This window comes from Epinephelus lanceolatus, chromosome 14 (assembly GCF_041903045.1).
Source record: "Epinephelus lanceolatus isolate andai-2023 chromosome 14, ASM4190304v1, whole genome shotgun sequence".
Lineage (NCBI taxonomy): Eukaryota > Metazoa > Chordata > Actinopteri > Perciformes > Serranidae > Epinephelus > Epinephelus lanceolatus.
In genome coordinates, this window is record NC_135747.1 from 8585554 (window position 1) to 8601025 (window position 15472).

General features: G+C 39.9%; 1 protein-coding gene across 1 annotated transcript; it reads right to left on the reverse strand.

Moving 5' to 3' along the window:
• Positions 1-1480: 1480 nt before the first annotated feature.
• On the reverse strand, positions 1481-15253 carry lss (lanosterol synthase (2,3-oxidosqualene-lanosterol cyclase)). The gene is made up of 22 exons (XM_033615889.2): positions 15118-15253; positions 12745-12913; positions 12431-12569; positions 11946-12054; positions 11407-11528; positions 10743-10839; positions 9487-9622; positions 8671-8779; positions 8179-8297; positions 7879-7976; positions 7706-7733; positions 7274-7330; positions 5793-5864; positions 5534-5584; positions 5217-5366; positions 4670-4766; positions 3985-4090; positions 3099-3164; positions 2935-3015; positions 2609-2779; positions 2202-2280; positions 1481-2044 (listed from the first exon to the last, which is right to left on the reverse strand). Exons 1-22 carry the CDS (start codon positions 15129-15131, stop codon positions 1907-1909), a joined length of 2208 nt encoding a protein of 735 aa, XP_033471780.1. The 5' UTR covers positions 15132-15253; the 3' UTR covers positions 1481-1906.
• Between the last annotated feature and the right edge of the window lie 219 nt (positions 15254-15472).

A 15472-nucleotide genomic window follows, 5' to 3' on the forward strand; every position in this document is an offset into this window, starting at 1 on the left:
TATCCAGCAGCTGCTGGAACGTACACTCGAGCAAACTCAAGCTAACAGCAAAACTGATACCCACGGAGTGGTAGGTGGTGCAAGGCGCTGCTGAAAAAATGTGTCTGCTCTGCCAACTTCCTCACTCTGCATAAAGGTTAAAACACCATGTGACATCAGTTTTTATATGCTGGTGTTATGCTGTAAATGTAGTCAACATGTTCAATCTGTGAAGGCCTCTGTTTTGCAGGCAATACACTGTCACACAAAACTAACATTTGATCTTATAGGTACAATTATAAATTTTGATTGATTAGCACTATTTGTTGCAGGGGGGGGGGGGGGGGGCATAAAGGGGGGCGGGAACTTTCTGGGGCCCAGCTGCTAAGGGGGGGCAATGGGGGCCAGCAAAATAATGTTCATCCCAAATTAAAGCAATGATAACCACATTTTTACTTGAACCAAAATGTTCACAATTACTTATAAAAGCCACAGTTGGTAACTTATACAAATAACTTTTGTCAGGTTCCTTCTCTCACTCGTGCTTCATTTGTTAGCATCCACCGTGGCTCACAGAAAACAACCAATCGGAGCTGAGGAGTGTCGAAAGCAGCCGTCAATCATGTCAATCTCTGCTCATAAACTATGATCATACTGTCAAACTAGGCAGCACTGATCAGATATTAATCAAGATTCTGTCACTGCATTGTCTATTTCTCTCCTCAATTGCTGTCTAACTGTTTCCAACATGGCGGTCAGACCAACTTTCTCATTTTACAGCTAAACAGTACACTAAAATATGTTCATGAAAATATTTGAGATGAGAAATAGGCAATGCAGCAACAACAAAATTGATTCATAGTTGATCAGTGCTGCCTAGTTTGACAGTTTGACCGAAGTTCACGAGCAGTGACTGACAGCTGTGTTAGAGATTCCTCGGCTCTGATTGGTTGTTTTCATTCAAGTGTGGAAAGGCCATTTGAAGCACTATGAGGCAATAAAGCAGGCAGAGTAAAAATATTTGTTTTTCATAGACCATCTTTCTTAAACTGCTGTGTGAATAGTGACAGCAACAAAAATAAACATTGTATTTATTGTTGGCTTAGTAAACTGTAGCCTTTTTCATGATGAAATCCTCCTTTCCTGGAAATGGTACGAGTCATTGTTGTTGTTGTTGTATGCAACTGTTGTGGAAAAAAAGGTGGGTGGGTGAGAGAGAGAGAGAGAGAGAGAGAGAGAGAGAGAGAGAGAGAGAGAGAGAGAGAGAGAGAGAGAGAGAGAGAGAGAGAGAGAGAGAGAGAGATGTAGGTGGAAAGCAGGTTTGGGCAGGGCCCATTCACTGGACCTTTTCATGGGCCCTTATCTGTTGCGAGGAATTATTTTTCTAAATAGAGGAACTGCTCTAATTCCCATTCAGCATGTGCTCTGTTAGACATGTGGCAGAGCATAAACCAATGTGAAACAAGCCAGGTACAAGTACATTCATATAAGACAAATCCAGTTGATACCATAGAAAAATGGTTTATTCTAAATGCTAATGGTATGAATGGGCAGATATATAAAGCAACATGGACATAAATGTTGTGATATACTTTATAAAGCAGAAAACATTGACTGGGCGTCTCTGATAGCAGCACGTTATCATGGTTTGAGGGAGTAGCTCTGATGGATGAGCCGTCCTGGAATGTCAACACAGAAAGTTATTCAAAGAATGAAATGTGTTACTTTATCTAATGTACTCGACTGAATACATAGCTGACGTGTTCAAAAGTCTGTGAAGGGCTACACATGGAAATTGTGTGGAAGTAACAGAAAGTCACTTTCTACTGATTGTCTGAACTTTGCATCTGTTGTTGAACTTTGCATTTGTTGTAAACATTGTGTTTCTTCATCCTGGCACATAGTCTGATGAACATTTTATAAGTCTTCACAGCTTGATCTTCCCAGCCAATGGACTGCTGGGGTAAAGTGTTGAGAAGCGACCGAGGGTCCAGATTGTGAAGACATTTCTGTAGGATGTGTAGCTGATAGCACAGCTCTTGTTGAACACACCGGCAATATTCTCCTGAACAGGTGAGGAACATCACATATAAAAACACACATTAAATCTTTCACTGTCATTAGATTCATTTGATATATGTTGTCTTATTGGCCATGTAAGCTAAGTATAATTAGAGTATAGGACATGTAATTAATACGATATATAGGACTCAGAGACTCACCTGTGGCCAGTCTCCATTGGGCAGCTGGTTGTCAATTAACAGCTGAATTCCTCTCTCAATGGCCCACCTGTCAGGATGCCTGGTTTTATACACAAGGGACTTGACTGAATAATTTTGTTTGGATTCAAATTGTTTAAATTAAGTTTTACTCATAACAATCAGAAGATCCTTTTGTAGTCAGGTGAATAAACAGTACACATTAAACAGCACAGTATGCATGCAATCACATGCTACAATAAATAAATAAAATAGATAGATAACAAATAACTAAAATCAACAGCAGAGCTTTACTCTGTCTGAAAACAATCCAAAACCTGTGCAAATTTGTCAAACCTGATCCAATCAGTATATCCAGTTGCATTGTGATCCAGCATAAACAAAGAGCCTTTGAATTTAGCACTGCTTACCTGACAGCCATGAGGCCTAACAACGCCCAACAGGTGTTGTGGATCTGAGCGCTGCTGCTCTGGATGTAGCTCCGCTGCTCACACGACTCAAAGTCCTCCCCCCAGCCTCCGTCTGGCATCTGCCGCTCCAGCAGGAACTGACAGGCTTTCTGCACTTCCACACAGGCATCCCTGGTTAACAGAGGCAGAGTGTAATTAAGTATGCAGGTGATGAGTTCATGGATATCCTGTGTGGCCTGGCAAGATAAGGAGCACACTATTATGGATCAAATATGATGCTCATGGTTCAGAGTAAAACTTCTGTGATCAGTGTTTGGAATGCTTACTCATCCTCATAGACGTGACCCATACATGCAAAGGCTTCAAGGCCAAACCATATTCCATATGTGAAGCACACTCCCCAGGACCTGAGCACAAACACAAAAGGATTATTTTTTAATAGGCATGACCTGCAGGATGTCAGGTGGTACAACAGCAAGTGCAGTCTCACCCCTCCCATGATCCGTCAGGTCTTTGCACCTTCCTGCAGTACTCCAGTCCTTCTTTTAGAGTGGACCTGAAAAAGAAATCAACATATAAACAGAAAACCTCTGCCTCTTTACTTCCGAAATTTAACGAGAACTACAAACTTCTTTAGGTACGAATGTCTTTGTGGGTCAGTGGTTTTTTTTTCCTCCCCTTTTTCTTTTTTGGTAATCTCTTTGCCATCATGTCATTTTAAAGCAATTTCACACTTAGAGGTCCAGAGTGTAGGTTTTAGGCGGATATATTTGCAGAAATGGAATACAATATAATATAATATGTATGTTCTCTTTATTGTATAATCACCTGAAAATATAAATTGTTGTGTTTTTGTTACTCTAGAATGAACTGTTTATATCTACATAGGATGCAGGCCCTCATCCTTGGAGTTCAATATGATGCATGCATGTTTATACAGTAGCCCAAAACAGAAACCAAACACTGACTCTGGATAGGTATTTGCGTTTTCACCTGGGCCACTATAGTAAGCAGCTCCTCAGCGATGAGCTGAGCAGCATGGAAAAACACTTTATGTGAAACAGCTTTATTTAGTATTTTTACTGGGTCTGTTTGTTTTGCAGAGGAAGAGACCTCTGCGGTTAATTTGGCTTCTGGAAAAAAACCTCCTGAACAATGAATACAGAAGGAATTACAAGCAGGAGTTCACGCTTAGCACATGGGAGACTTTTCAGCTGGTTGAAATCCGCAAGCCTCACTGCTATATGCCACTAGACCCTACACACTGCTGGTTTAAGTTATAAAACAAAACAGGATGACAACAAATATGATTTTAATACATGCGGTTAAAGCTAGTTTAGCTTGAAATTAGCTTTGTTGAGGGTTATATAGTATACCTTATCTCCTCAGTCCGGTGTTCAGGATAGGCCTTCTGGAAGTGCTTCAGAGCTTGCATTACTGCTGACGTACACTCCACATAGGTATAATCAATCATAATGTCACCTGTGTGTGGTAAGTGTGAGAGAGAGACAGAGAAAGAGAGAGAGAGAGAGAGCACTTGGTGTTACTAATAAACATCACATTTAACAACACTTACCGCATCCTCTTTTTAGCAGGGAAACATGACGATGTATTTGACCTTCAATATTGAAAAGATCATCCTATTGCAACATATCCAGAGTGTAATGGAAACAGATTTCCAGCCTTTCAATGTTGAAAGGGAACAGAAATGCCATGTTTATATTTGGCGCTTTGTTTCCCTTTTTCACATCTGCATATTTGCAGGTTGAGTATTACTGGCAGCGTGGGCATAACTGAGCAGTGAACTGAGCTCCATCATGCACCAACTTGCATCATGCATCATGACATAAACATTTCCGTGATCCCAAGAAATCAATTCAATGACCTTTTACGTCATGCTTTTCTGTTAATTGTTAGCCATGGACTTACAATTAAATATAATTGCCATCATTTTGTGTAATAACTTACAGTAGATTACAAGTAATGTTGTAAGACCGAACATATCAGGCAGTGCAGTGCATAAAATGAGTCCTGACAGCATGGTGTTGGCAACAGACTTACCAAACACCTCTGAGGGGTTGAGCAGCTCCAGGAGTCTTCCTCCTCTCTTAGTTTCATACGTAGCAAATCCACCATCAGCGTTTCTCATGCTCAGCAGCTACAAGGAGAAGATATACACCTGGTGAAGGAGCTGTAATACCGAAAGGCTAGAGTTGATTTTTTTTTCAGTAGCACATGTGTACAAGAAGGACTGTAGTCTCACTTTGGACCGCAGTATGATTTTGATTTGTGTATGAATTAATCAAACTAATTTTAACATATAAATGAATATGCTGTAATGATGCTAGTGGGCGAATTTTTGGACAGCTGTTGTTTCCAGTTTTTGTGCTAAGATAAGTTACAGCTTCACATTTATGGGCAGATATGAGAGCGTTATCAATCATCTTTTCAATCATCATCTCTTAAGAAACTGCATAAATTTCCTAAAATACTGAACAATTCCTTTAAACCAGTGTAATCAAGATATAACTTCTGGAGCTTTTAATTTAAGATTCATTTGGAAAAGATGACAATTAGTCTTACATTTATTTATTCACTGCAGACTCACCACATTGACTGCGTCATACAGGCGCTCTGAGCTGACATGCTGGCTGATAGAGGGACATAGCTCCTGCAGCAGCATCACTGACTTCAGGCCCTCCGCTGTGCAGTCAGCTACAATCCAACCACAGTCGCGGGTACTGAAGGGGAATCCTCCCTAACAAAAAAGAACACAGGGATAAAAAGTGCATGAACAAACACATACATGCCAGCAGGCTAAAAGCATACTTTTCAGAGGTCATTTCTCCCCTCCTTTTCAAAGGCATTTAAGGCTTCTATTTTAAAATCATTTGAAAAGTGTCTCTTGTGTAATATTAGTTTTACCTTGTTCATCTGTCTGTAGTACTTCTGGTACTCCGGAGGATTCTCAGGTATCTGTTAGAGTGGAAAAACTAGTCATGGGTATGAAATCCCTTTCAAAAATGCAGTTCATGTTACGCTGTTTGTATCTTTGGCACATCTGTCTTTTGTTAGTGAAACACTCAAGCTTAAATAAGCACTGCCAAACACTTTACACCAGTACAATAATAAGATATGTGTTTTATTTCTGGCTCGATAATGAAAACTGTGATGTTGGTGGTACCTGTGTGATGGTGAGAAACCGATGGGCATCTCGGAGGCAGTCAGCTAGTATGGAGTTATCCTGGGCTCCTGCCTGATAGACCCAAACAGTCAACTTATTATAATCAGCTACTGCTATCTGATGCACTACAGTACTCAAACAGTTACTCTCAAGGTGACCAAATATCTACGAGTAAATGTTAAAAATGGTGACTCTTGTCTTTTAGTAATATTAGATTTGAACGCAGAGTTCACACAGTTGAGAAGTGGCTAGGACTTTCTGGGAGTAATCTATGAAAGTTGACATGGTGTGACACGGATTCATATAATACACTATCCATATAGTACCATATTATCTTAATTGCTCTGATAACACAGTTACACCTATCCTTTTCCCCTGGAGGCCTAAACCAATAGTTAGTTTGATATTTTGAGAAATACGTTTATTTTCATAGAAGGGTGATACCACTCTCATGTTGTGTACAGTAAATATGAAGCTATCTGCAGCGCACGTCTTGGTCCAAGGATAACACCTGCCCACCAGCACCTCTAACATTACCTTGTTGTATCTTGTTTCTTTAATCTGCAGAAAATCCGAAGTGTAAAAACAACATTTCACAATTTTACAGGGGATTGTGTGTCATGTTAATGAATGATTTTTAGAGGTGACAGCGGGCATTTTCTTTTTTTGTTACCTTCGGACAGACCCGGGTTAGCTGTTTTCCCTTGCTTCCAGTTTTTGTGCTAAGCTAAACTAACAATTATCCAGCTGTAATTTTACATTAACTCTACAGCTAATGTAATGAGCTGCCCTGCTTTGTTTGATTTATTATTTATTCATTATTCATTTATTCTCCTCTTGTTTCAGATCATTTCACCTTCTGACCTTGTGTGTTTTCCCACCAGTTGTGCTCGTCTGCCCCACCTCGATAAGTATTACCTATTCCCCACTAGCCCTGGAGTCACCTTAGCTCCTTTTCACCTGTTCTCACCCCCTCAATTAGTCATTTTCCACTTATACCAGCCCAGTTCCTTTGTCTTGGTTGCTGTTTGGAGTTTATGTTTGCCTGCCATCTAACTCCCAAGAAGAAAGTGAATAAGCATATTTCCCAAAATCTAGCCCATTATATCACTGGTTGAATCTTTTCATTGATGCTAAAACTCTGCAGCAAGAAAAGTTACCCTCATTCTCCCTGGAAAGTACCACATAGGTTGGAAATCTAATGATATTCTTGTTTCTGAACTTAGCTACTTCACCAACATGACACAAACTACCTTTTATCATCAAAAATCATCCAAATTGTTTTGTCTTTGACTGATGCAAAAAAACTCTATGCATATACAGTATCTCCCATTGGTTGGACTATTGCAATGCCCTCCTCACTTATCTGCCTAAAAAGACTGTGGGCTATTGAAACACCTGTTCTTAGATCTTTATAACATATGCCTGCTTGCTCGCTTGCATTGACAACACTGAAACTATGAGTGGCCATTTTGTCTTACCTCAAGGAAAGCCTGTACAGCAAAGCATGTATCCCAGAGTTGAGATCCATTGGTCCCCTGTGCACAACAAAAAGGCTGAAGTGGTCAAACACTCAGATGAAGTTAAACTGGAACTCACTTAGGGCACTGAAATGTACTGCATGACAAAATACAGAGTCTGGAACCAGCAGGTAGACTAAAAGAAGAATTTAGTTTTAAGGTACTTTAAAGTCTTATTTATCACATTGAAGCAGCTTGTCTGCAGCTTTACCATCTTCGTTTATAGTTCAAAAGCAGTGTTTCTACTCAGAGCTCCTTCTAGGTATCTGAGCTCCTCAACCATTCCTAAATGTGAGACTTATGATTTAACCTTGAGCAGCTTTGAAACTACTACATATGTACAACTGTGCACTGTCACTAGACATACAAAAAGGGCAGAAAACAAATTCTCACCTGCATTTTCATACCATCTAATCCCAACCTAGAACACAGAGAACATTATACATTAAATATCAGAATATCCTGCACAAATACTTCACATAAGTTCTTCTTGAACCCCTAATTCTGATCAGTGATGTAACATACGATTGTTTTATAAATATGTCGTTAGAGATGGGCTGACTGACCAGAGGTAGTCTGGGATCCTGGACACGTGCTCCTGAAAGACTGGAGAGGAGGGACCATCCACATACCAGCGAACCAGCATGTTGATGGTCTTGGAGATCTGAGGAAAAAGGCAAATGCTTCATGCTCACAGCCTCTATTTTATATACACTGTCAGTTTGAAGTAAAGTTTGTGAAATCCTCTGGAAATAAGTTGAAGTGTTTTTCTTTATACTGTGTCAAGCATACACAAATCTAATACTGCACTCAATCTGTCACCGCTGTTTTGATATCTGTGTTGTCTGTATCTGTGTTTACCCTACCGGTCCAATGCTGATGCATTTGGTGAAGCGGTCGTCAGCCTGGATGTGTTCATACAGTTCTTTGACAGCCTTTTCTCTCAGTGTGGTGCTGTGGTGGGCTTCGTACACATTCAGCACCCCTGCAGGGCAACAGGAACAGAGTCACAGGGTGAGGGGAGGGATTTACACAGCAACTTTTAGGGAAATTCCAATGAAACACTTTTTTGTTCTCATTTTTTTAATCATTGCAAAAAGACCATCCTGTTGCCAGGGATAGGCCTAAAGTTTTCTGGCATGTATTGAGTCTCACTTGGGTGCACTGTGTATGTGCAATGTGCAAAATGTGCCATCATCTTTATGGTCAAAAGTGTTGAATCACAATTACAAACTGTTGTCGTAATTACACAAAACATTTCCTATGACTTGTCCTCACATGCTGCCTGGTTTCCACTAACATGCAGGCTGTAGAAGGTGGTTTGTCATCGCAGTGCACAGTGTGTGGTGCATGCTTACTGTAGGCGATGGTGAGCAGCGTGCTGTGGGGTGTGTACATGTCACATGCTGCCACATTGTTCCTCTGTGCGGGCCAGTTGATGGTGGCATAGTCCTGGACATAAAGCTCCTAGAAAACAAACAGCAAGACAACACTCAGTCATGCATATATATAAACATATTGTACATATTTAATAAGGATATTAATTTATTAATTTCAATTGATCCTCTTTATCTTAGCTTAACGATGAAGTGGTTCATATTTCATTTCAGTCCAAGGCTGTCAAAATAGAAGAGAAACTGCACTGGGCTGTTCCCTCTGCATAGTTAAAGATGGATCACAGAAAAGAAAGATTCCCTGCATACTCCTCCACTGATATGCAGACAGGATAAGAAATTAAAAACCTGTATGCAGGGGCTTCTATAGGGCATGAAGGATCACTGAATGGCTTGATAAGTATGTAAATGATATGAATCAGATGCTATGACCTCCACATTCACCAGATTTTAACCAAGTTGAACAACTATGGGAGATTCTGGAGTGACCAGCCAAAATACCAATGGGTGATTCCTCAGTAGATGTGTCCATTATTTTATACATAGTATGGTTTAATATCATTGCAAATCAAACATCTTTGGTATTGGGCTACTTGTTGGACAAAAAAGTTACCTCATAATATCAAAAAATATCATCTACATTTAGCTTTAGAAATTAAACACACAACAAACAACAAATTACACCTAGGAATGCAAAGTACACTGCCAAAGCCTCTTCTCTAACTGTTTTTAAATTTTGAGCATATCACACCCCCCTGTGGGCTGAGATGGTTTCAGCACCTGTCTGAGGCTGAGGACCAGAGAGTCTTCCTCTGCAGCCAGTCTCACAGCATAACAGTAACTCATGGGGAGGTAGACCTGGCGACAGTGACACCACAGGGTGGAGGGGTGGGCTGGCATCCAAGTGGGGAACAGCCTGGAACAGACAAAATACATCTATTATGTCTGAACTGATACACAGGTAAAATCCTTCCTCCTCTTTGTGGCCCAGTGGCAAAGACAACATCCCATGAACAGCCTTGATGTGATACTTTGCTGTGCTATGACACAAGCTGAAAAAATGAAAACAGCAATGATTTCACATATTCTCAGTTTATTACAACTTTTAAATTTTCTGTTCTAAGACCAAATGCCTTGTCTTTGTCATGGAAAACATTTGGTGCACAAGGCAGTGATATCATGTACATTTTCAGTTGCAGCAACAGCAGCTGTTTATTTATTGATGCCATGTTACCACCACCTACAAGAACTTTATCTGAGAAACACCCATGTTAACAAAAAGCAGACAGACAAAAGATGGTAGCACCACCTACAGTTAGGAGATCATGACACATATTAACACCCATTATCCTCAAACAATGTACTATGCACATAAAAAACACATCCTAAATAAAGTGATGTAGGTGATACAGAAAAAAAATGTAATACATATTTTTTGTCCTTTTTTCTGCAATATGCTTTTTTCTAATGTGGAAAAAAATCTACACATTGTAGATTACACAGGAGAAGAAACAAATCCAAGTACTAGGGGGAGACACACCATTAAACTTGGGGTAAAGGACATCCCATTATCACATAAATAAAAAAAGTCTCCTACAGGTGAATATATATACATAGAACACTGCACCATCGCTTTATTTTCAACCAGGTCTGTGTCACTGTGGTGTGAAGACTGTGTGCAAATAAACAGTATTTGGCTCCTCTTGCCTATGCGGCGCGCAAAAATCGGGCAGATGACGCAAAATGTGTCAACCTCTCCTTTTCCTAGATAGCATGAGCAGCAATAGCCACTATGGCTGAACAAACAAAGACAAGAGCACCACTTACAGAAGTTTTGTCAACAGAAAATGCAAGAAAAGAAAGACATAACTTGCATTTTTATGTCAAGATGACATGAAAGTTTGAAAGTAACACCATTTTTGTACTGGGGCAATATAACAGTACTCCAACCTTGGCTAAGATACTTAAGCTTTTTCAGTGTACTGAAAACATGACTGATTGGTGGAAGAGGAGGATCACAGGATGTTAGAACTTACCACATCTCTGGTAACAGTGTGTTCATTCCCTCCCAACTGTAGACATTTAAAATGGCCAACCAGAATTTACCCCATGAGGGAATCCCCACGGCACCACCTGTACAAAATAAACAGCTTTAGTATGAAGTAACTGACATGGTGATTACTATAAGCATGGACTACAGCTCAAATTGAATAATATGCCTTCACTGAACACAAAGCAGTAACATATTTCCAATTAAAAAAAACTGTTTTTCACATTTGGACATTTTTGGGATGGCAGTGTGTTTGTATCGAGGGCGGCAGTAGCTCAGCCCATAGCGACCTGGCTTGGGAACCAGAGGGTCACCAGCTCAGGTTCTTGTGTGGACCAAATATGGAGCGTGGACTGGTAGCTGGAGAGAAGCCAGTTTGCCTCCTGGGCACCGCCGCATTGCCCTTGAGGAGGGCACTGAACCCCTTCATATAATACCTATTTACTGTATGTATAGGTCTTGTTTGTGCATATGTGTGTTGTAGCCCTGTGTGTATATGACAATAGAATGAAAAAAAGGGAATTTCCCTTCGGGGAATAATAAAGTATATTTTCTTTTTCTTCTACCTGAGTGTCATCAGTACAGACAGATAATCAGTTATCAGAGTTGACTGTAAGTATTAAGTATTGTGTGACTGATCTCTTTCCCACCTTTGCTGTGCAGGTTGTTCCTGGCTCGAACCATATCTGGATCATCAGGCTCTACTCCCAGGATCCTTAATGAGGTGTAACTCAGCGCTGTGCCAAAGACTGTAGACTTATCTTCAATATGTCTGACGAAAAACAAAACCCATCCATGATGCTGCCATGAGCTATATTTCAGACAGTCTGACCCTGTATGTTTTTAGATGTTTCACCTGCAATTATTCTGAAGGGGTGGGGATGAATGGACACATCTATTAAATACTAAACCAGTCTTCCTTAATTATCAATTCAGTGACAAGTTATATGAAGACGCTTGCATCATAGTTTTACATTTCACTAAAAATAATTACTTTACAATTTCTGTACTAGGATAAGAAAAGTATGCTTGCACTTTTAAAGGTTTGCTAAAGCGATACTAGGCAAAGTGTACATCTTCCTTGCCTGTTACAGTGTCCTTACGCATGAAACCATCTTACAGTAGAAGTACATCAGTGATTTGGCATGTGTGGACGTCACAAGAGAAAAAAAGTGTGCTGCTGACTTACAGACCCCAGCCTCCATCTGGCAGCTGCACAGAACGCAGGTACCTCACCATCTCTTTCTTCCAAGCTTCGGCCAGAGGGATCTTAGCCACATGGCATGTGATCAGGAGACCTGAAGAAAAGAAATGGACACCCATACAATGACAGAGAGACATACACGCACATACACAAAAACATCAGTCATGAAATTCTCTGCTAAATCATGTTTAGTGTAACAACTCCGCCTGCACATCCTCCTTTCACCATTAGTTGTTACGCATCACACAGAGGTAATTTCTTTTTCAAAATCTTCTCTATCATTTTCAGAAATCATGTCACCTGATGTAATTAAAACGGTGTCTGCCACAGTGTCTTTTAAAATATCACCAGACCAAAAACAACACATAGTGGCTTTAAATTAAATCAGTCTTTTACACAGAAAATTCAAAGACAGCAAATGCAGATTACAGGAGTCATATGAGGACACGGAGGAGGATGATTTATTTTACCTGGGAGCAGAAAGAGAGGTCCACCGTAGTCCCCTGCCCAGTGACCATCTTCAGCCTGCAGGTGGCTATAGAAGTGCATACCTTTCAGAGCTGCATCTACAGCTGTGCGGGCAGCTGTGGAGCCAGACACATACTTACTCTGTGAAGAGAGTTGGTGATAAGAAACAAACATCAGGGATCTAGTAGAAACTTTGGTTACCATTAACAGATACAGCTAAAAGTTTATATTCTATCTACCACAGTTTTCTTACATAAGAATAATGGAGCAACAGAGAGCCAAACTTATGAAAAACAAAAACAGACTCAAACCCTACAGTGTCCAAGCCTAGAGAATGAGCTTCCAGCATCGTCTGTTCTCTGTCTGGGGTGTCCTGGTCTTCCACATAGCGCCAGGTCTGCCTGCCTTCCACATTAGCCAGCCTCCAGCGGCCCAGGTCTGTGGCTGGCTCAGTCTTATACGGGCCCCCTCGCCTCCGCAGGTGCCTAAAGAACAGCAAGTGTTTTCACATTTAATCTGACTATTTAGTATACTACTGTACTCTTGCACTTAATCATATACAGTATTTCATAAATAATGCAAGGTTTTATAAAAGTCTTACAAAATAGTTATAATTACTCAGCTGGTCAGCAGTGAAAACAATAATTTAGTCGTTAATACATGTGTTGTTGTTGTTTTTCTCTGTGTTCAAAACCCCCCACTTATCATGTTTAACACACAATTAGAAACAGTGTCTATAAGTGATGGAAATATAAATATAAGTTTAAAGGCAGCATTTTTTTTCCGCGAAAAAATAAGTTTAAACTCTTTGCTATTCATTCACAGGGGATGCAGAAATAACCTGAAAACCTACACAATATTATAACACCATACGTTTGTGAGATTCACAAATGATCCTGTATTGTTTGCAGTGTCTCAGGTGCTGATTTTTCTTGTATTTGTCTTGTATCTTTATCCATTTTGTATTTGCATATAGATTCCCCATCCATTTCAATAGTCATAAATGTTACGGTGGTGTACATTTGGAAGTCCACTGGTGAAAAAAATGTGGGTTGTTCTCTCAGGATAAGCTACCAGTGGAATAAAATTACTTTAAAATAAGGCATTTGATTCTGTCAGAGTAAAAAAGGTATTTAACTTGATTGAATGATTGTCTTGATTGTAAGTATATTTATACAGTTATGGAAAAATATGTCAGATGTTTATAAGTGACAGTAGTAATAGCATAATGTACAAAACACAAATTTTTACTAAGGTAGAACTACAAACGTATTATTAACAAAATATACTTGCAGTACGAAAAGTTAGGGTACTTGTTTTGGAGCAGAACTGCTCCTGCCAGTATTACACTTAGCAAAAATTTTGATTACACACTTTGGGTTTTGCTCCCATTTTTCACAGTAATGTGGCAGTACATCCAACCAGCCTCACAACATGTAGCTAACCACACCAGCCCAGGACCTTCACATTTAGCATCTTCACTTGCAAGATCATCTGAGACCAGCCACCTAAACAGCTGATGCAACGACGAAGAATTTCTGCATAAACCTTCAGAAACCATCTCAGGGAAGATCATCTGCATGCTTGTTGTCCTCACCAGGGTCCTGACAGAAATTTGTCATTGCAACTGAAATGTGCAGCTGAGAGGCTGATTGGATGCACTGCCAAATTCATGGAAACAGCACTGGAGACAGTTTATGGTCGTGAAATGTACATTCAGTTCACAGGCAACAGGTCTGGTGGACATTCCTGCAGTCAGCATGCCAATGGCACACTCCCTCAAAATGTGTGACAATCTGTGTGATTGTGCTGTGTGATCAAACTGTACATTTTCAGAGTCGCCTTTAATGGTGACCATCCCAAGGCACACCTGTGTAGTAATTATACCGTTTAATCAGCATATTGATATATGCCACACCAGTCAGGTGGATGGATCGTCTTGACAAACAAGTGCTCACTAGAATTTGAAAATTTAACAAATTTGTGACCAACATTTGAAAGATATAAATCTATTGAGTGCATAAAAAATTCTTAGATCTTTGACTTAAACCTGTGAAAAATGGTAGCTAAAACAAAGCGCTGAGTTTAAATTTTTTGTCAGTATATATTATTCTACAATACATCATTTGATTGTATTCACTGATGCAGATATTCAATTTTGTAGCTGACTAGTTAGGGTTCTTAAAACTATAACAATGTATCATATAACTATATAAACTATATCATAGAACTGAACATAGGTTTGTTATATGAAATTTAAATCTATGAAGTAACTAAAGCAGTCACATAAGCTGGTGGTAAGAAGAAGGTTAAAGTAGCATAAATTGGAAGCAATCAAAACGTAGGTATTGTCCACTAAAATAAAAGTGATATATGCAGTAAATTATTCTACTAGCTGAAAGAAAAAACAAATGTATATAACAGGTTGTCGTTCACTCTCATAGGCATTTTCCTCGTGGCAGAGTGCCCTACCTTTCTACATGGCCATTTTTAAAGACCCTCAAATTGTCAGAACAGTGCCAAAATCACAGGAGTACAACATTTGACACGGTTTAACGATTTAGTTCAGTAATAAAAAGCCTACATGTTCTGTCAAACTTTTGTCGAAATGTAATAACCTTTAACATCATCATTTCGGATAAGAAACGCTTAAAGCAAGCACTTCGCGACGTAAGACAAACATACTTACGTTCCCTCCGTCATACTTGTACTTTACAGATAGACTTGAATCCTCCGCTGAACCATATCAATAAACTTCTTTTCAGGTGCTACGAAAGCTCTGCCCCTTCTGCTCTTTTCATGGGAATTGTAGTACTTTGATGAGAAGATAGGTCACTGTTCGGTAGTTTACACTCCATTTCCCAGAGGACCTCGCGGTGCCGTCCGAGGTGTTCTCCACATGGAGAGACATGAGCAGAGACCCGTCTGTCCAATCACAAAAGGGCTGGGTGGGGAAGAGGGGGGGGCCTGCTGTGAGCTCCTCCAATCAGAACGCTCCTACGACAAGTACTACCCATGTGCTCACACACTGATATAGATGATGG